The sequence below is a fragment of the Rana temporaria genome, chromosome 5, assembly GCF_905171775.1.
Source record: "Rana temporaria chromosome 5, aRanTem1.1, whole genome shotgun sequence".
Lineage (NCBI taxonomy): Eukaryota > Metazoa > Chordata > Amphibia > Anura > Ranidae > Rana > Rana temporaria.
In genome coordinates, this window is record NC_053493.1 from 231,954,525 (window position 1) to 231,975,880 (window position 21,356).

The window sequence follows — 21,356 nt, forward strand, 5'->3', positions numbered from 1 at the left end:
TGGCTGCTCGCTGTATCACGGGAGCGCGCCCGCAAGGACTCACCACCATGCAAGCTCTCTCGCATGACTGTGGTGAGTTCTTGTGGGGAGGGCCAGAGACAGCCGCCGAGGTACCACAGAAGACGTGGATCAGGGCCACTCTGTGCAAAACGAACTGCACAGTGGAGATAAGTATAACATGTTTGTTATTTTATAGAAAAAGAAAAAAAATTCCTATAGTAACCCTTTAATCAAAAATATATCTCCATTAAAAATGCCTGTAAACGAAACACTGCTAAATGCGAGTTAACGGGTTTACAAGCTGTTACAGGCATTTGGCATTTCAAATGCCTCTGAACATCCGTCCTGAACGCATTTTTTTGCTTTCCAAAAAATGCTTCTAAACTCAACTGCCTAGAAATTACTGTAAACAACCCTGTGTACATGTACTGATAAGATAATATAGAGGAGAGTTCAGGAGCGGATGAAAAAAATGCCCAACTGCTCCTAAATGTCTATTTACCAGCAGCAGTGTACATGAAGCCCACAGACCACAGGTGATATAATTTGCTAAGCAACAAAACCTATGAGCTTAATTAGGATCGTGATTGATTTTTTTTTTTCCCATTAGCCCTTTTACTTAAAAACCTCAATCCTAACGAACAAAGGTTAGTCCACAAAAGCATTATGAAGGAAAGACATTTAGAAAACTATAGAATACTGAAATATACATAACCTAACCTCATGTTAGCTATCCTATAGTTACTTCTATTTGCATTGTTATACAATCTTCTGCCTCCTTACTGAACAACAATTGTTATTTCTACCTTGGTATACCACATTTATCACCGGTGTCATACTGCAGATTTCAAGAACGCACATCTCAATTTCCCATTTATTTTGTCCTTTACTGGAGCTACTTGCAAAAAATGTACGCAGCTAGCCAAACACGTGTGGCAGGGAACAGGTTAATTTGATTAGCACTTAGCCTTGTGTGAGACAGCAGATGGAATCTGGTGTATGCTCCCTCACGTGTCTAACATTTTCTAGGCTTGACAAGATAAATGTATTTCATCTCTCAAAGTTGGAAATGAAAAATTACTTTTCTGCCTTAATGCACTGGTTTTAAAAAATATTAAAGATTAAAAGCATTTGGCATTTTACAATGGGTTGGCAGTTGTTGGCGATAATTGCAGACCCTGAGGAAATATATGGGAGCCCAGGCATTAAACTGGCAGCGTAATTAATGGTCCCTATAGCAAATAAAATTCATAATTCTAATCACAGTGAACTTTCATAGTAATGTACAAGCAAAAAGAACAGTAGCATTGTAGTATTAATAACACAGTTTTGCACTTAAATCTCAAAGTAATTCACTGCTTTAAACAGTAAAGGTGAGTCCCCAAGTGCTACTATATTTGGGTGGGTAAGGTACAGAAGCATTCATCTAAAGTGAACCAATGTACATTAGTGGAATCCAATGACTTGGGTCCCTGATTCAGGAAAATCGACCCTCTATATTATAAAACAAGGAACAATGGGCTCAATTCATCAAAGAATATCTCATGCGATAATTAAACCAGGTGACAATTTTTTTTTCCAGTTATCTCATACGATGCTGAAAATGTCAATTCACTTTCACCTTATAAGGCATTTACATAAAAAAACAAAAACACTCAGTAAATACTTCATAAAGCGGCATTAAAGTAAATTCACTAAAGGATATAAATAAATAGTTAAAGGGGTTGTAAAGGTTTGTTTTTTATTTTCTAAATAGGTTCCTTTAAGCTAGTGCATTGTTGGTTCACTTACCTTTTCCTTCGATTTCCCTTCTAAATTTATTTTTTCTTTGTTTTCTTTGTCTGAATTTCTCACTTCCAGTTTCTCCTCAGTAAGGTGTTCAGTAAGCTGTTCTAAATGACTTTCCACCGCTCGGATGATGTTGGAAAGCTTACTGAGGACAAACAGGAAGTAAGAAATTCAAACAAAGAAAAAAAAACATTTAGAATGGAAATCGAAAGAAAAGGTTAGTGAACCAACAATGCACTAGCTTAAAGGAACCTATTTAGAAAAAAAAAAAGACGAACCTTTACAACCCCTTTAAGACTTAAATAAGTAGTGGACCTTTTTGGATCACTTTTTTCAACAGTAATGCATAGAGGCCTAAATATGAAGCCGGCGGATTACAGGTCCCTCTCTACTCACAGGAGAGGGGAGGGACTTGTCGAGCGCAGCTGCTTGCTATGGAGAGATTGGATAAAAACAGGCAGCATCTGACCCGATTCGATCAGCCAGGACAGATGGCGACGTATTGGCATTCGTTTGATTTTAGCGCATCAGATGTCAGCGGACATGGACACCGCTGACATCCGATGCTCCATAGACAAGCATGGAGCGCCTTTTCAGGTCTGCCTGAACGGTCCGCCACTGTGAAAAGGGCCTTACAAATGTTGAGACGATAACACCAGAGTGAATTAAAATCTTTGTGGTGTCCGTTGTTAAGAAGAGGAACATTTTGCAAATGTTGTGGTGATGGAGGCAAGATTTAGACAGAGATTGGATGTGTGGCTGAAAGGGACAGTAAGGACCGGATTCACAAAGCACTTACGCCGATGTATCTCGAGATGCGCCGCATAAGTGTAACTATGCGCCGTCGTATCTGTGCGCTGTGCCCACAATCTGAGATACACCTAAAAATAGGCTTCCTACGACCGACGTAACTTGCCTACGCCGTCGTATCGTGGGCGCATATTTACGCTGGGCGCATTTTCCGCTCCCATTGATTTTCTATGCACATATGCAAATGAGGGAGATACGCGATTCACGAACGTAGTTGCGCCCGGCGCAAAATATATGCGGTTTTCGTAAGTCGTACGTCCGGCGTAAAGTTATTCCCCATATAGGAGGCGCAACTCATGCAAAGGTATGGACCAGGGAACAGAGCCGTCGTATTTTACGTTGTTTACGTAGTATGTGAATATGGCTAGGCGTAGGTTACGTTCACGTCGTAGGCAGTGATTCGACGTATCTTCGGCTGATGTTTCAACGTGATGATGAGGAAACCCAGCATAGATTTGAGAGCGAGTGCTTTGTAAATACTGTGCTTGCCTCTCTGTGCTGCGTCGGCATAACGTATATTCGATACGCTACGCCGGCATAAATATGCGCCGATGTATGTGAATCCGGGCCTATGAGTCCAGGATTACACCCAATATTCTTGCCTGAGTGGAGCATTTCACTTTCACCTTATAAGGCATTTACATATAAAAAACAAAAACATAAATACTTCATAAAGCGGCATTAAAGTAAATTCACTAAAGGATATAAATAAATAGTTAAGACTTAAATAAGTAGTGGACCTTTTTGGATCAGTTTCTCAACAGTAATGCATAGAGGCCTAAATATGAAAAAAGAAAGAATCATCGGGGCTGTTCAAATTAAAAGTATAACTAAAAGGCAAAACTTATTTAGTTTTGGATTGAGTGGAGATGGATTAGACCCTGGTCCATTTTATAATGCTGTCAAGGGAGATTCACCCTCTCTATTTGTCCCGTTTACTGTTATTGAAAGTGCAAGCAAAATAAAATCCCAAACTTCCCCCAGAAAAGTAATAGGAGGGGACATCTTCCAACAGGGACAATGGTTCTGGTGACATTGGGGTCCCAAAAGGATTCTTTTAATTTGTAGGAATTTTTTCTCATACGAGGAAGTCCATACACGCTAACAAAGAATGAACAAACTACCACAGAGCCATGGTAGTTCACTGAAAACCAAAAGCCAGACTTTGTAGTTTTCTATTCACAGGACACTGTGAATGAGTGACGTGGCAGGGCGGGCGGAGCCCCACTCGGGCCACATTTTCTATAAAATGGTGACAGCTAGCGGGGAGGGAGAATATCCCCACTAGCTGTCAGATCGGGGCACAGGGGTAGGTCTGTTCATAACATGTTGCATACACCCTGAATATGGGTGGAACATGTAACATGTTACGAAAGGTGAAATACTTGAATTCCCTAACTATAATCTTAAATGCCTTACTAAAGCCAATTTGACCACAAACAAACAAACCTATCGCTTGACTGATTCTGCAGGATTTGTTATCTATGAGAACTACTAGTGCCCTTATGGAAGAAAAAAAAAAAAAGATTCACTATACAGTGGTTATATTTGTACTAATAATAAAATAAAATCATAAATAATTTCACAAAATGCATGAACAAGTCCTGCTAAAGGCTCTTCATATAAAGGCCAAGGTTAATATTTGTCAGACATTATAAGACTGTTTGTATTTGAACAAAAGTGGTTCATCTGTGCAATGCAAGCCTGTCCACAGGAAAAGGGATTCAATCTTGCTTTGATAACGGAAAGGGGGTTTATTTGTGCCTTACAGGTCCGATGACAGTGACAGATTTACTCCCTGGGTTGTCTGTATGGAGGATTAATGTTCTGCAACAACGTTTTTGGCCAGGAAATAGATTAGTCTATGTTGGGCATGTTTTTGTACAGTAGTAACAAAAATAGAGTATTTTGTGCAGACAGTGAGAAAGTGATTTCACAATACAAGAATGCTATTATGAAAAATGTAACCATTGTGTTATGATTACAACCAACAATATAAGACCTTATGAGCTGTATAAAATACATAGACACTAAGAACCTGTGCAAAAGAGAGCACGGACAAACTGAGAACAGCTGCAAATGTACTCAAAAATGTAATGTACTGTACCGTTACATTTCCTGGCTAACCTGGTAGGTTGGTTGATGACATATTAGTACCAGTACAGAACATACAATTAAAGGGCTTTTCTTTTTATCCAGAAAATACATCACAAATTGTGGATGTTGTCTGTATGTATGTGAGCCTAAAGTGATATTAAAGGTTTTATTTTTATTTTTTTTAACAAACATGTCATACGCACCTGCTCTGTGCAGTGGTTTTGCACAGAGCATCCCTGATCCTCCTCTTAAGTCTCTCACCGGCGCTTTTGGCCCCCCTACTGCTGAGTTCCCCCAGAGCAGTTTGCAATGGGGACACCCAAGCAGGTTCATTAAACACTGCTCTGCGTGTCAATTCACACACACATAAATGCGGCTCGGCCCCGCCCCTTTCTCTGCTTATTGGCTCGCTGGCTGTGATTGTTACATTACACTGTGGCTGTGGAGTTTGCTTTTCTATGTTCGACTGGTAATATACTGTAGTACTTGTTCTTTCCTAATCACCAGCATGCTTTATATATTGTAGAACAATACAAGGATCCGAGGTGCCCTTTGGAACCAACAGTTAGCCCCACAGCACCAACACCTACTCTTATCCCCAGCATCCAACCTTCTGACCACTCCTCTCTCACAGTGTTTTTTTTTTTGTTTTTGTTATCCCCTCACTCATTTGTTGTTATGCCCCATGATTATTCTGCCTCTCATCCAACCCTTGTACATCCTAGGAAAAGCTTACTTTCTTTTGATGTACCAATAAGCAGAAGTACTCATAACCTCAGAAGACCCAAAAGCATAGTCAAGGTGGCCATAATTAGATCAAAATGTGTCCGGTTCAGCACTGACCAGACTAATTTCTAACCATGTGCTGCCATTGCAGTTGAACAAAAGTCGATCTATTGACTGACTTATGTTCAATCGCCTTGACCGATTAAAGCCACTCAAACGCTGCAGAACTGATCTGTGTATTGTGACAGTGGGGAGTCTGCTGTCAGAATACTATAGCACAGTGAGAAGGATTTCCCCATATATTCAAAATGTGGGAATGGGGAAATGACCAATATATGGACTGCTTTAGTTAGTTTCAATACCAAACCTGAATCTTATCTGACTACACAGAGGCCAATGAGCCCTAGATGATAATCTAACACAGGCAATACATGGGTCAAATGTATTTATTCACAGGAATCAACCAAAATATGACCAGTGGATGGTCCTGTCAACACCACCTGGCTTGACAAACCCTGACTGAGGAAGGAGCTACCAAAAAACGTCAGCCAAGCAATGACGACAACCTATAAGTTATAGTCACTGTCCGGGAATTCTGAAAGCCATGGGTGCGGGCTGTGAGAATACAATAGCCAGCAGCAGATATTCATCCTTGCACTCGGTTTAATGTGGATGGGGGAACATATGGATATCTCTTCAGGTATTAATCTTGACATATATGGCCATCCTAACAAAGGGAATGAGAATTATCATGTATACGTGGATACATGCATCATTACTGATTCTTATTATTATACAGAATGTATATAGTAGCAACAGTTTGCTCAAAGCTTAACAATATAAAGGGAGATAGTACAGTTACAATACAATTCAATACAAATAATGTTAAAAAGGGCCTGCTCAAGAGAGTTTACAGTTTAAATGGAGAGGCAACTAATATATAGGGTAATAATTGATGGAAAAAGTAAAATTCCAGCTGTTAAGTAAACGTAGGGTAGGTTTCCCTAAAGAAGTGAGTTTTTAAGGATTACCTGAAGGCAGAGTGGGAGACATTTGTATGGATTGGGGTAGGGAAGAGAAAGGGTCTGAAGAATCCTGGAAACAAGCATGGTAAGAGGTGATGACAGGTTGCTAGAGAGGAGGTCTTGGAAGAAGTAAAGGGGATGGTTTGTGTTATATTTTTAGATATTATAGATTGGGGCACAGTTGTGGATAACTTTTTACAGTGCATTTTGTATTTTCATTTTGATGCAGTGAACAAGTGGCAACCAGTAGAGATATAGGCAGAGAAAAGAGGGCACTGAGCGGCTGGATAGGTGGATGAATCTGGCAAGAGAAGGAGTAAGGCCCCTTCCACACGGGGATAGATCCGTGGCACCATCCAGCTCAGCAGGAGATCTCTCCATTGAGCCGGCGGATGAGAGGTCCCTCTCTGCTCACAGGAGCGGGGATGGGGCTTGTCGAGCGCAGCTGCTTGCTATGGAGAGATTGGGTAAAAACAAGCAGCATCTCACCCAATTCGATCAGCCAGGACAGATGGTGACGTATCGGCATCTGTTTGATTTTAGCGGATCAGATGTCAGCGGACATGGACACCGCTGACATCCGATGCTCCATAGACAAGCATGTCATAGACCGTTCAGGTCTGCCGAAAAAAACCGACAGGCGGACCTGAACGGTCCGCCACTGTGAAAGGGGCCTTACAATTGTTGAGACAATAACAAGGGAGTGAATTAAAATCTTTGTGGTGTCAGTTGTTAAGAAGAGGAAAATTTTGCAAATGTTGTGGTGATGGAGGCAATATTTAGACAGAGATTGGATGTGTGGCTGAAAGAGACAGTAAGAGTCCAGGATTACACCCAATATTCTTGTCTGAGTGGAGTATTTCCCTTTAAATCACCTCAATAATAATAACCATTCTTTTTTAGGAAACAAAAATGGTTCCAGGTGCCAATATTCATGTACATGTAACAGAAATGCTGTATTTATTCACCTGCAGCAAGCAGCGATCCTTAAAAATATATCCAGTAAGTTTATCCAAATGCATCAGACACTTGTGATAGCGGATGTGATGGGTCAGCACTGGCAGCATCATTGCATGCTACAATAAAAGAAAAAAAAAAAGAAGTAGTTATTAAACCTTTACAATTACATGACAATAATGAAGGCAACAAAAAAACATTTCTTAGAGCCTTGTCAATAGTGGTACCAATCCAAGGTGCCAAGACATTATGCAGAAAACATATAAGAGCACTTTTGAAGAGTATCAGTCTCTGAAACTTGTATCTATAACAAGGGACATACAATGAGGTTACTGTTCCAGACCTACTTATAACAAATTGGATTTTTTAAATAAGGGATACTTGCCTTTGTCTTGCCATAAAACAAAATGATAATATGCCACTAAACAGACAGCACATAATGATGTACCAGGATACTGGTAGATGGCCAAGTATGCACCAGTCAAGCCATGCATACAATGAATTATTTTAACTGAAAGCATGCCTAAACTTCTGCAAGGAGATTCATTACAATGCATGTGAAAAACGAAATAAGGGAATGTTCTCAAAACTATTGTTTTATAACAAGCACTGAATAATATAAGTTCTTCAAAGAAAAACTGCTTCATGGTAACATACATACCAATTATAATGACTCAGAAACCAATCTACCAGAGTGGCTACATAGAAGAGCATGCTGAATTTGAATCACAGCTGTCAACACAACCAGGGGCTTGGGAGCCATTTTTGGTACTCAGTCCCAGTGAATATTTTTTGCTGCCACCCTCTAAACCAGTGGTCATCAACCCTGTCCTGCAGGGCCCACTAACAGGCCAGGTTTGCAAGATAAATGAAATACATCACAGCTGATATCATTTGCTCCTTAGTGACTGCAGTACTCTAGACTGCATCTCCCCAAGGTAATACATAAAACCTGGCCTGTTAGTGGGCCCTGCAGGACAGGGTTGATGACCACTGCTCCACTTGTGTAGCACCTGTCAGTCTTGAACACAGTAGTAAAAATATTTTGCTGCAAAATTTACAAGATTTTTAACAAGTCAGTCACAGTTTGTTGGGGACTAGTGGTTCTCTTGGTGGCATAACCCAGGCAAACATAATATAAGGCAAACCACTAAATAATAGTAGCAAGGGCCTGACGTTAAGAAATCAACTTTGGTTTAGAGCATTTTTTTTCTTAAAGGAAAACTACACAGTGTATCAAGTTTACTGAGAACACACCTATCGCAATACTTACTTTGGAATATAGCTTTATGAGGTATTTACAGGTTTGTTTTGATGTTAGTTTTTTTTCATATAAATGTATTTTATATGCAAGTTGGAGATATATCTATCAGACTGCAGAGCTATAATCAGTTGGTTTGGTAGACTTATTTTGTGGTACAGTCGAAATTCCAAGCATGGCCATTATTCTCTATGACCATACACTACAGTTGTGTTCACTCCAAAGCAAGCTGCAATTGAAGAAAACATGAAAGAGGAGATAAACCTTCTGAGACACTAAAGTGCTATTAGGTGGGTAAAGGGAGGACCTAAGCTAAATAATGTATATTGTGTGCAATTAGGCTTGCTTCACAGGCTTTAGCTTGTATACTTGCAGTGTGAACAGCAAGCTATGACAAAAGCATTTGCAGAGTTTTCAGCAAGCTTTGTTAAGCTTTTTAAAGTACCATTCAGCTCCATTTTGTACATTTTGAAGACAGATCCTGCTGCTTTAAGCAAACTGTTAGTAGTCTTCAGCACTTCCATTATAATCGGTATTCAAAATGTACAAACTGAATTATGGGGGTTATTAAAGGGTTGAAGATTAACAAAGCACCCGGCCCTGACGGATTTTCGTCTCCTTATTACAAGAAGTTTTCGATCCTCTTAGCACCCTATCTTGCACGGTTTTTCAATGGTTTGTCCGAAGGTAATCCGATAGGCAGTGAACTTAATATGGCATACATTTCTGTAATCCCTAAACCTGATAAAGATCCCAGCTTAGTTGAGAATTATAGACCAATATCTTTAATTAACAATGACCTAAAAATAATGACTAAAATAATGGCTAATAGACTCTCGAACTTCATAGGTCTATATATACATAAAGATCAGGTTGGTTTTATTCCTAATAGACAAGCCCCGGATCAGATCAGGAGGGCGGTGGACTTAATCTCAATATTGCAAACTGGCTGGATTGGGAAAGACAAACAGGAAGGTATGCTTTTGTCAATAGATTTACAGAAAGCTTTTGATTCGGTTTCATGGTCGTATATGTTTTCGATTTTACAAAGGTGGGGTTTTGGTCCTAGGACTTTGGGTTTTCTAGCTGCTCTGTACTCTTCGCCTGAGGCCAAGATCCGACTGATGGGAATATATTCGGAGACTATCAAAATTAAAAGGGGTACTCGCCAGGGCTGTCCCCTATCCCATCTGTTGTTTGCTGTTGTAATAGAGTCTCTAGCTATAGCACTCAGGAATGATCCGAATATCAAGGGGATTAAATGTAACCGGAAGGAACATAAATGCGCTTTATTCGCAGATGATCTTCTGTTATTTATTACCTTCCCAGGCTCTTGTTTACCTGCTATATATACTCTATTAGATGACTTTTCTGAAGTTTCGGGTCTTACAGTCAACATTGCTAAATCCAGGGCCCTTAATGTGTCACTCTCTGATTCAATAGTTTCCCTCATTCGAAAAAATTATGCTTTTTGCTGGAATACATCGTCCATTAAATATTTAGGTATTAATCTGACCTCGAAATTCGAAGATCTTTATCAGGCCAATTACCCTCCCATGTACAAAAAACTTGAAACTGATCTAGAAGAGTGGAGTTCACATAACATAGGTTGGATAGGACGGATAAGTTCTATTAAAATGACTCTCTTACCTAGGATCTTATACCTGTTCCGTTCACTCCCTATACCAATAAAGACAAACCATTTGAAAGCCTTCCAGAGCAAAATTACTAAATTTGTTTGGAAAAAGAAGAATCCACGTGTTTCTTCGCAATCTCTTTTTAATCTGCCTGAACAGGGTGGTTTCGGCCTTCCAAATTTATTGTGGTATTACAGGGCCGCTAGGTTAGCTCAACTTTCGGATGTATACGTCCGAGGGGATAGACCAGATTGGGTATGTTTGGAGGAACAGGCTACTCCCTCTTACACATTAGAAGATTTACTGTGGGTTACTCCCAAAAGTAGACCTCCTATTATGTCACCGGCCCTCTCTCAAGCCATGGTACTATGGGACTACCTTAAAAAAGATCCTTCTTTGATTACCAAGGGTCATCCTTTAGCCAATCTATTTAGAGAACCTGACTTCACCTCTAAGGTAGAAGGGGAATCCTTCAAATGGTGGCTGGATAAGGGGGTGTACTGCATTGGACGTTTCTTTTCTCGTTCAGGTCCCCATACCGAACAATATTTTGTGAAAAATCTAGGTCTTCCCCCCTCTGAAACAACGGGATTTTCTCATATTTATAATTATGCTACAAAGCTTTGGTTGGATGAAACTATTTCAGGCTCTATGACAGCTTATGAAACTAGATGTGACCAAGCCATAGGACGGAGAGGGGGGATTTCTATTATTTATAGATCACTTGCTGATAATAGTCAAAAATTGCCACATATGATAGCCTGGGAGAAGGATCTTCAGATTGAATGGGATATAAAGGACTGGTATTCTAATTTTGTAAGATCTATAAAAGGAATTACTAATGTGTCACTTATAGAAGCAAATTTAAAGATTTTCACTAGATGGTACTTAGTGCCCTTGAGATTAGCAAATATTTATCCTTCTCAATCTCCTCTATGTTTTAGAGGATGTCGTGGGGTTGGTTCTATGATTCATATATGGTGGGAGTGCCCGAAAATACGTAAATTCTGGAATATGGTCTTTCATATTATTAGACGGATAACTGGTTGTAATATTCATCAATCTCCATCGATTGCTTTATTAAATGGACTTATACCGCAAGCTCACGAGTCTACCAGGAAACTGATATTGTTTATCCTTGTAGGAGCTAGAATTTCTATAGCTGCTGCCTGGAAAAAGACATCTGTTTCAATATTATATATGAAAAGAAAGGTGACTTGGATAATGGAGCAAGAGAAGAGGATAGGCTTGATGTTAGATTCTGACGACCAATTCAATGAAATTTGGGGACCATGGTTGAAATACATGGGTATCATAAACAACTTATAGTTTAATAAGACGATTTACTGCTTTTTGTGATATGGAATTGGCAGGTAGGCTCCCTTTTCTTCTCTCTATCTTTTCTAAATTTCCGTTCTATATTTTTCTTTTTTTTGGTTTTCTATATCTTTTTATCTTGATTAGAGTTCTTTACCCTATTTTTATTTTATATGCTATCGTAAAAGTACATTCATTACATGATAGTGTTGTTTGAGGATTTAATCCTTTATATTCCTCTATACTTTACTTAATCCATTCTGTTGGGACCTTTTGTCGCCATGAGTACTCTGAGATTTCCGGACTTGCCATATTTTCTTTTTGAGTTATCGGGATCCATGGACTTACTCTTAAAACCGGTGTCAATTCCTCAGACGTTTTGTTACTATTGAAAGTTTAGTGATGCTTTAGAGTATAGTAAGGTTATTACAATGATCCGGAATTATCGAGTTGTCGGTCATGATATTAATCTTCTTAATTTTAAATTTTTTCATTAATTTACTTCTAATTCACAAAGTGAATAGACTCTATAATGAGTAAGTAGGGGGGAAAAGAGAGAAGACGGTGGGAGTATTAGGACAGGAGGTGGGATTCTGCTCTTAGGGAAATGATTGGATTCTCACTAAGTTAAGGGGGTTATAGGAAGGTCATTTAGGAATAAAATCTATTTTTTTTTGACTAATATAACATATGTTATGGTATGACAAGTATCAACTTTTACGTTGCACTTAAATATCACTCAGGGGAACATTATATAGGAAAATTTAGGGTAAATACTATATTTACGTTATAACAGTTTGTGGACACACAATCTTTTTATTTCTTCCAAATCTGTTTATTTTTGAATAAAGATCGTTTATTCGATAGTGTCCAAAGTATGGTTAGGAATCTGTAATATCGAAATGAATCTTCCTGTACTGCATTGTGATGATATCCTTGATGTATGAAATCTATTGTACTGTTTATATTTTTAAAATAAACTTAAACTTGATTGACAAAATGTACAAACTAGAGCTGAATGGTACTTTTAAAGCTTTAATAAAGCTTGCTGAAAGCTCTACAAATGCTTTGTCAAAGCTTGCTGTTCACACGTATACAAGCCAAAGCCTAAGTAAAACAGGTCATAAAATCCACAACAGTAAAATCATTCTATATATATATATGCAGTAAAGCACGCTTGTTATGTGGAACCTAAGGGGTTAATCATCTGAATTGTGTAAAAAGGCTGTTTGAACCTGTGTGTACAGATCCTCCTCTTTCTCCACCGACTCCAAAACAGGTGCCACTAACACAGAGTCTATGGCAGGGATATGCCATTAGCGGACCTCCAGCTGTTTCAAAACTACAAGTCCCATCATGCCTCTGCCTCTGGGTGCCATGCTTGTGGCTGTCAGAGTCTTGCTATGCTTCATGGGAGTTGTAGTTCTGCAACAGCTGGAGGTCCGCTAATTGCATATCCATGGTCTGCTCAGCTTGGTGTGTATTGCTATTTTTTTCTTCTTTGCATGTGATCAGCCCAGAGCCAATCAGCACTGTCCAGGCAGAGGGTCAGGGGTCCTGCACCCTGATAGGACAGCTTAGTGCAGTATGACAACTCCTCTTACAAGCTTTAACCAGGAACTGATAGAAGTCACAAGACTTCAGCTATATACTGCTGATGAGAAGAGGTATTTAGCCGTTTATATTTACTAAAAAGCATTTCCATGTTCTGTGTACTGTGGGAGATCAGATATAGTGAATCCTGGGTTTAGTTAATCTTTAAAGCAGTGTTCCAGCCATTTTTTTTTTCAATCTCAACATAATTACTCTACATATTCTGTAAAACATTATCATTATTTTCCGGTCGGTTAAGAAATCAGTGCAAAAACTTACAAGATCTCTTGTCAGCGTTCTTGTGGCCGTTTCCCTGATAGCTATGGGCATGTGAAGCCCAGTTGATTTTTCTTTCTGGTTTTTCTGAGAGTTTTTCTGAGAGAGGTGCATGCTGGGTAACCAGCATACACCTCTCAAACTCGTGCATGCGCAGTTAAACCGCGCTCATAGCGCCATTAGATTGTATTGTTGCCATGACAACGGGTGGCGGCGGAACAGCCCTGTTGTTATGACAATGAAGATCTTGTGCATGCGCAGTTAAACGGCGCTCGGAGCACTGTAATGCCCACAGACTCCTGGGAAATGATAACGCTCATTTCCTAGGAAGCCAGGTGAGTTAGGAAGGGAAGTAGGTCCACCGCGGACTAGGAACTAGGCAGATTAGGAGACCTTTATATAAAAAAACGCTATGGACTTAACGGATGAATTAAAGCAGATTATAAAGAACTAAATGTTGCCATTTGTCATTCAAATCAGCAGCCGCTTAAAATACACACAAACATAAGACAAAATTAGTAAATCTACAACAAGTGAATCTTATTGATTACTAAAGCAGCGCTAGTTGTCACTATTCAAAACGTGACCCCTCTTTCCTATGATAGTCCATACGAGTAACTAGTTCTGGAGGAAAGGGCATGTGTCAGAGTCCAGTGAAAAAGTGCTTATGGGATATGGTGTGCTCTCCACTGCAGGTGACTTCCACCGTGCATAAATTCCCACTGCAAAATACTTCTCCTGTGTGTCACTCTCCCCTTATGGGTATCTACTCACCAGAAGGCTGAGTTTAACAGGCACTGCAAAACTGCATCATCAGATCTTCCTCAACCTCCAAACCATGATCGATCCACAGGACGCTCTCCTAATAGCCTCAGGCTAAAAGGGCAAAAAAGACCTGAGATACTGTAATCCCGTTTAGGTCGTTTTATTCAGCAATCCTCAATGACATTGGTCGGTCCATTTACATTAGACAGCGACATCCATTAACATTAAAATCGTTAAGCAACAATAAACAAACGTGCCGTTCCTGGCTCACTATGGGGCAGTGTAAGTGTATGTCAAGCCCATCCACCGTAGACCGACAGAACACCACTTCCGCATACTGGAGCGCAGCTGGAACGCAACACGTGACTTCCTGCTGCTGTGAGGTCACATTAGTCAGGATAAGCCAAAGGCATCCAATGCAGCCTCTATGCTTGCTTCCACATGCTGCCTAAAACTAAGCTCCTGCAGACCAAATGCATGCTATTCTGGAGACAAAACTCATTAAAGAGCACCAATGGTCATGTATCTATGCAACATCTATGCAAAACATGAATTTATTCAAACATGTGTTTAGGCAACAAGTTTGCAAGCATGTATACTATACTGCACCTCCCATCACCGTCCAGCCTCTCGCGTGAGGGAGGGCTGCGTGTCGGGGGCGGATGGGCGCTAGGGCTCAAACAGCAGATGTATCACATTCAGTGACCACCACCTTACAGACACTGGTGAAAAAACTGAGGCAATTCCTGTGTAGTAGGGGTTATATAGGGAAGAATTTCTTGTTTGATTGATCTGCCAGTGTCCATTCACCAGTAGGTGGCGTATAACCCAGATAGTAATGGCGGCTCTGTGTCCCGTGATGTACGATAAAGAAACATTCTTTGCATTCTAGACAGCAGTAGATCCTATGTGGCACATTTGGTTTTTCAGTGCGCGATTCTGCCTCCATTGTTAAAATTTAAAGTGGAAGTCGAGTCAGAATCGAACTATGCTTAAGTCTACTCCCTCCCCTATTATAAGCCTATTCTATTTACCCTGTTAGGCTTGGTTCACACTTGATGCCGATGCAGCTCCCAACAGGGATCCTCTGCGTCCTGGTTCACTGTTTCAGGTCCGATTTTTGTCCGAATTATCGGCTGAATTCGTACCTGAAACAAACCAAAATACGCACAGGGCTCCTGTGCAAATTTGCACCGGAGCCGCATCGGAGATTTGTGAACCGGCTCCATAGAGAGCCATTCACATCCTCCTGCTATTGCAAGTGTGAACCCGGTCTATGATTACTCCAGCATAGACTTCAATGTAGGCTCACTTTGGAGCATCGGCTCCTATAAATTTAAGTGGTCACTGGGACCCGATCATGTGATCGATCCAGAGTGACCTCAGAATAGGGACGTATAGGCATTTTTCCTTTTACATGGTAGATATAAATGACTTAGAATGAGGGTGGAAGTAGACTTAAGCTTAATTAGGTTCTGATTCGCCTTCCCCTATAACCCTACCACACTCCAAACCAAAGAATGAAAGGGAGGGTTGCCTGTGTCCTGTAATATACTTAAAAATATGGAATATACAGGTAAATCAAAATTTCACTTATCCTAATCATATCCTAACCGAATAAATTCAAAAATATGAACATAAGACCTGGTCGGCAGCCTTGCACAACTGGGAGACAAAGGCTTGGTGCTGAAATGCCCATGTATCTCCCACCGATCTGTTGGAAAGTGTGTGTAAAAGCGCAGGAGGAGATTTCACTTTTAAGATATAAGCTTGTGATCAGATTCCATATCCATTATGTAAAAAAGGAGCTTTTATATATGTATATATGGCCTTGAAAAAAGTGAATATTACTGCGCTTATCAGGGGAGAAAACAAGGGGGGAGGGGGGGGGAAGGGAAGTGGGGAGGGGGGAGGGTACAGCTGCGGCACTGAAAGGTGTATCAAACCATACGTAATTGTTAATGGGGAAGGTAGTGCTGCGCTAATGGGTGGTGGATGGGCAAGTGTATGGACAAGTGGGGGAAGGGAATAAAATTGGTATAACTGAAAATGAGAACAGTATAACCAAAAATAGCATAAACCAAAAAAATGATCAGTGAACAATACTGGTGCAAATCATATAACTCCACACATTTCTCTTAGTGTGATAAAATACACTAAAAAATGAGGTAATGGATAGTGCAAAAAATTTGTGTATAACACAACACCCAAATAACTGTGATGGGTAACAATATTAAACAGGTGATGAACAGTCCATAAACAAGGCTTAAGCTGTGTCAAAAAAAAAAAAAAAAAAAAAAAAAAAATTTATATATATATATATATATATAATCTAATGTGGTTGGATCTATATGCTGTTACCTTACAGCAGTAAGGTAAGGGGACATCCTCATTCATTTTAAAAGGATCACTGGATACCCATCCCCCTTTCACCTTTTTGGACTTTTAAATTATTATATATATATATATATATATATATATATATATATATATATATATATATATATATATATATATATATATATATATATATATATATAAAAATAATAATTTAAAAGTCCAAAAAGGTGAAAGGGGGATGGGTATCCAGTGATCCTTTTAAAATGAATGAGGATGTCCCCTTACCTTACTGCTGTAAGGTAACAGCATATAGATCCAACCACATTAGATGGTTAACCAGATGGGCTCTGATCCAGAAACGACAGGTCCTCCTTGGAAGTCTCGTCCCAGATTGGTCAGTATCTCGCCCCAAAGGAATAAAGCATCGATAGTGTGATATCGTTTTTAAAATTTTAATTCTCGTAATTATTTACCTGTCGTTTCTGGATCAGAGCCCATCTGGTTAACCATCTAATGTGGTTGGATCTATATGCTGTTACCTTACAGCAGTAAGGTAAGGGGACATCCTCATTCATTCATTCAGTAAACAAGGGTACTCACATTGTTAAAAATACAATTAGGCATGTAAAAAAGAAGGGGGGCAGTCTGTCGCCAACGTCACCTCCGATACCTCTCAGTGGTCTCATGCGCATTCGTCACTATCATGTGACTTCCCTCAGGAGTAGTGAGAGGCATAGGGGAGATACCTTATATAGGGTGACTTGTTTGATGGACTGTCAATTAACTCAGCTGTTTGTCATACAGGAAGTGCAGCTGCAGCCATTTTCCCGTAGCCTGCTGGTGTTTATTAAAAGTAGAGATACTAATATCCCACCCAGCAAATATTTGGCTTAATGGCATTCAAAAGGATGGGTGACAAGCATGCCATCTCATTTGTATAATTAATATTTAAAAACTTAGGGCAGGGAACGAAAAAGGTGAAAACATGTGAAAAATATATAACCAGAGAGATCCCATTGTATCTCCATAACATTGTGTGTTGACACTCCAAGACCTTCCACCGGAAATCTGGCAGCCGCCATTTTGTTGGAGCTCAGGAGACACCCCCAGCGTCTCACAGGGCTCTTGGCGTCCGTTTCTCCCATTGGGCCATCTTGTCTGGCCACTGCAACCAACATGCAGTGGCGGCGTCCGTCGAAAACGAGCGCCGCCGGAAGTGGAGTCACGGCCATTTTGCAGCCACCAGAAGTGGAGCCGCGGCCATCTTTCCGGAGCTACAATTACAATGATAATAAACAGCATCCTCCAAAGGGGACATTAAAAACATTTAAAACGAGGGGAAGAATATTTAATAGCTCGTGATGCACCTAGAGGAGTTAAAACTCAAATAATACCACATATAAGAGGTATTAGGAGCCCGAATAAAATTATTTGTTAAAAAAATATAAAAGATTTAAAAAAATTTATGGCAACATATGACCAATCTGGGACGAGACTTCCAAGGAGGACCTGTCGTTTCTGGATCAGAGCCCATCTGGTTAACCATCTAATGTGGTTGGATCTATATGCTGTTACCTTACAGCAGTAAGGTAAGGGGACATCCTCATTCATTTTAAAAGGATCACTGGATACCCATCCCCCTTTCACCTCACACTGCGGACCTACATCAGCACCCTTTTCTCAATTTTTTGGACTTTTAAATTATTATATATATATATATTATATATATATATATATATATATATATATATATATATATATATATATATATATATATTTTTGTTGTTGGCACAGCTTAAGCCTTGTTTATGGACTGTTCATCACCTGTTTAATATTGTTACCCATCACAGTTATTTGGGTGTTGTGTTATACACAAATTTTTTGCACTATCCATTACCTCATTTTTTAGTGTATTTTATCACACTAAGAGAAATGTGTGGAGTTATATGATTTGCACCAGTATTGTTCACTGATCATTTTTTTGGTTTATGCTATTTTTGGTTATACTGTTCTCATTTTCAGTTATACCAATTTTATTCCCACCACCCATTAGCACAGCACTACCTTCCCCATTAACATATATGGCCTTGACTGCATCCAGGCAAAGTAGAGAGATTTCCTTTGGGTGCTTAGGAGCAGGGTATAAGGATGGCAGAACAATGTCCTCATGGAGGTGGAATACTGAAACCAAATTCAGGAGAAAGGATGGAAATATGAAGAATAGCTTTTTACAGACAAGGGTCAGTTCAGAAACATGTCTGGAGGATATATTGGTGACCAAAAAAGACTGTGGGGCTTAATACTAAATACACATTGAGAGAGGGAGAGTAAGGTCAGAGGCCTTTGAAAAAGTATGGACAAGCCCAAGACCTGATGTTTATAGTGCCTAAGCCAAGGACCTGTTTGTAGGAAGGTCAAATGTACAGCGTAATCTCTGGGATTAAAGTGCCTGTGTTCACATCAGGCAAAGACAGATTTAAAAGGTGCAATAACAGATCTTCCTGGAAGGGACCTTTCTTGCTTTCAGCAAGGTAGAAATCACAGACTCTGATATCCCTCTATCCTTTAAGACCTGGGTTTCAACAGTCGTTAAAAAGCCAGAGACTGAGAAGCAGAATATAATAGAGGACAGCAGATCTGGCCTGTTGGGAAAGGGCCAGGGGTTGTGTGCTAGAAATCTGAGGTGTTGGAACGTTGAGTATGTGTGATCACAGTAGTTGCAAAGAGACAGTTGTGAAGAGGCTTTGCAGAGCAGATGCTTCCAAGACATGAGTTCTGCAGTCCAGCACTGCCAGACCCACAGTTGGGGTAGTTTTTTTTAAAGTTCTCTTCAAATGTGTACAAGGATAATAAACACTTTTTCCACTGCAAACTCTGGGTCCATTTTAGCCACCTGCACCTTCTACTATTACTTCCTGGACATTACCCTTCTTAGTGATGCCTGGGATGCTAGACTAAAAGAGGAATAGGAAGATTGTGAGCCCGTTCCCAGGCTCTAATTAGTTATTTACAAGCTGTAGACTTGTCTCTAATATTCATTACCTAACATGGAGGATAGCAAGCACAAGAAGTCTAAATTAAAATGACAGTTTGCAGAGATATTCTGCATTGTGATGTGAGGAGGTAGATTAGAGTTGTTGTATTGTGATATAAGGGGGGACAGCCGAGGAAAGCTTACACATCAAGATTTATTGGGCCTTTAACCACTTAAGGACCACCTAACGCCGATATACGTCGGCAGAATGGCACGGCTGGGCACAATCACGTACCTGTACGCGATTGTTAAATGCCCAGCCGTGGGTCGTGGGCGCGCACCCGCGACCTGGTCTGAAGCTCCCTGACCGCGGGCGCTGGACCCGCAGACCCTATCATCGCTGGAGTCCCGGGATCGGTCACAGGAGCTAAAAAACAGGGAGAGGTGTGTGTAAACACACTTTCCCTGTTCTTCACAGTGCCACTGTCATTGATCGTCTGTTCCCTGATATAGGGAAAGGTGATCAATGACGTCACACGTCCAGCCCTGCCCCCCCTACAGTTAGAAACACATAGGTCACACTTAACCGCTTCAGCGCCCCCTAGTGGTTAACTCCCAAACTGAAATTGTAATTTTCACAGTAAACAATGCATTTTTATAGCACTTTTTGCTGTGAAAATGACAATGGTCCCAAAAATGTGTCAACATTGTCCGATGTGTCCACCATAATGTTGCAGTCACACAAAAAAAAAATCGCTGATCGTCGCCATTAGAAGCAAAAAATATATATTAATATAAATGCAATGAAACTATCCCCTATTTTGTAAATGCTATAAATTTTCCTCAAACCAATCGATAAACACTTATTGTGTTTTTTTAACTAAAAATAGGTGGAAGAATACGTATCGGCCTAAACTGAGGAAAAAAAAAAATGATTTTTTTTTTATATATTTGTGGGGGATATTTAGTATAGAAAAAAGTAAAAAATATTAAATTGTTTTCAAAATTGTCACTCTATTTTTGTTTATAGCGCAAACAATTAAAACCGCAGATAAAATACCACCAAAAGAAAGCTCTATTTGTGGGAAAAAAAGGACACCAATTTTGTTTGTGAGCTACGTCGCACGACCGCGCAATTGTCAGTTAAAACGACACAGTGCCAAATCGCAAAAAGAGGCCTGGTCCTTTACCTGCATATTGGTCCGGGTCTTAAGTGGTTAAATATGTTTTTTTGCAAGTGAACTGACATGGTTAGCTGAACTCAGGAAAGTATTCCAGTAATTCCTTTTTTTCCAGCAAAAAAATGCTTTTTTTTGCCACTCACTAAAAGGGAAAAAACAATACATGATTACTGTGCTGCATCTCTTGAAAGCTTTTTAAAATTAATATTACACGTCTCAAATTGTCACCTAAGGACTAGATTGTCCACTGACTCAATAGAAAATTGTAGCTGCCTCATTTCCTTCTGGACAATAAGACTCCAGGTACTGATGGCTTGCTGCTGTATTGGTATAAAGCCCACTCAGATCTTTTAGCTCCTCATTTACTAAACATGTATATTGCTGCATTATAAAATGGCAGATTACTTGACTCTATGAGGGAAGAGCTAACTGTCCAAGCTAACTATCCAAACTAGTCACAGATCCCATTTACAGTGAGTCTTACCAACCTATTTCACTTCCTGTGTGGATATTATAATTCTGGATAAAGTTCTGGCCTTACACCCAGTTTAATGCAGTTGTATGCCTGGCGGAAGTACTCTTGGTAACAATTGGGGGTTATTAATGAAC

The 21,356-nt window shown here is 39.9% G+C and overlaps 1 protein-coding gene across 3 annotated transcripts in view; it reads right to left on the minus strand.

Annotated features, from left to right (window-relative positions):
* The window catches only part of DROSHA (drosha ribonuclease III), a 478,288-nt gene that overhangs the window by 181,082 nt on the left and 275,850 nt on the right, over positions 1 to 21,356 (minus strand). For all 3 annotated transcript variants that reach the window (XM_040353574.1, XM_040353573.1, XM_040353575.1), the window contains one exon: positions 7,415 to 7,522. In XM_040353574.1, coding sequence (XP_040209508.1) covers positions 7,415 to 7,522 — 108 coding nt within the window. The remainder of the gene's footprint in view (positions 1 to 7,414; positions 7,523 to 21,356) is intronic.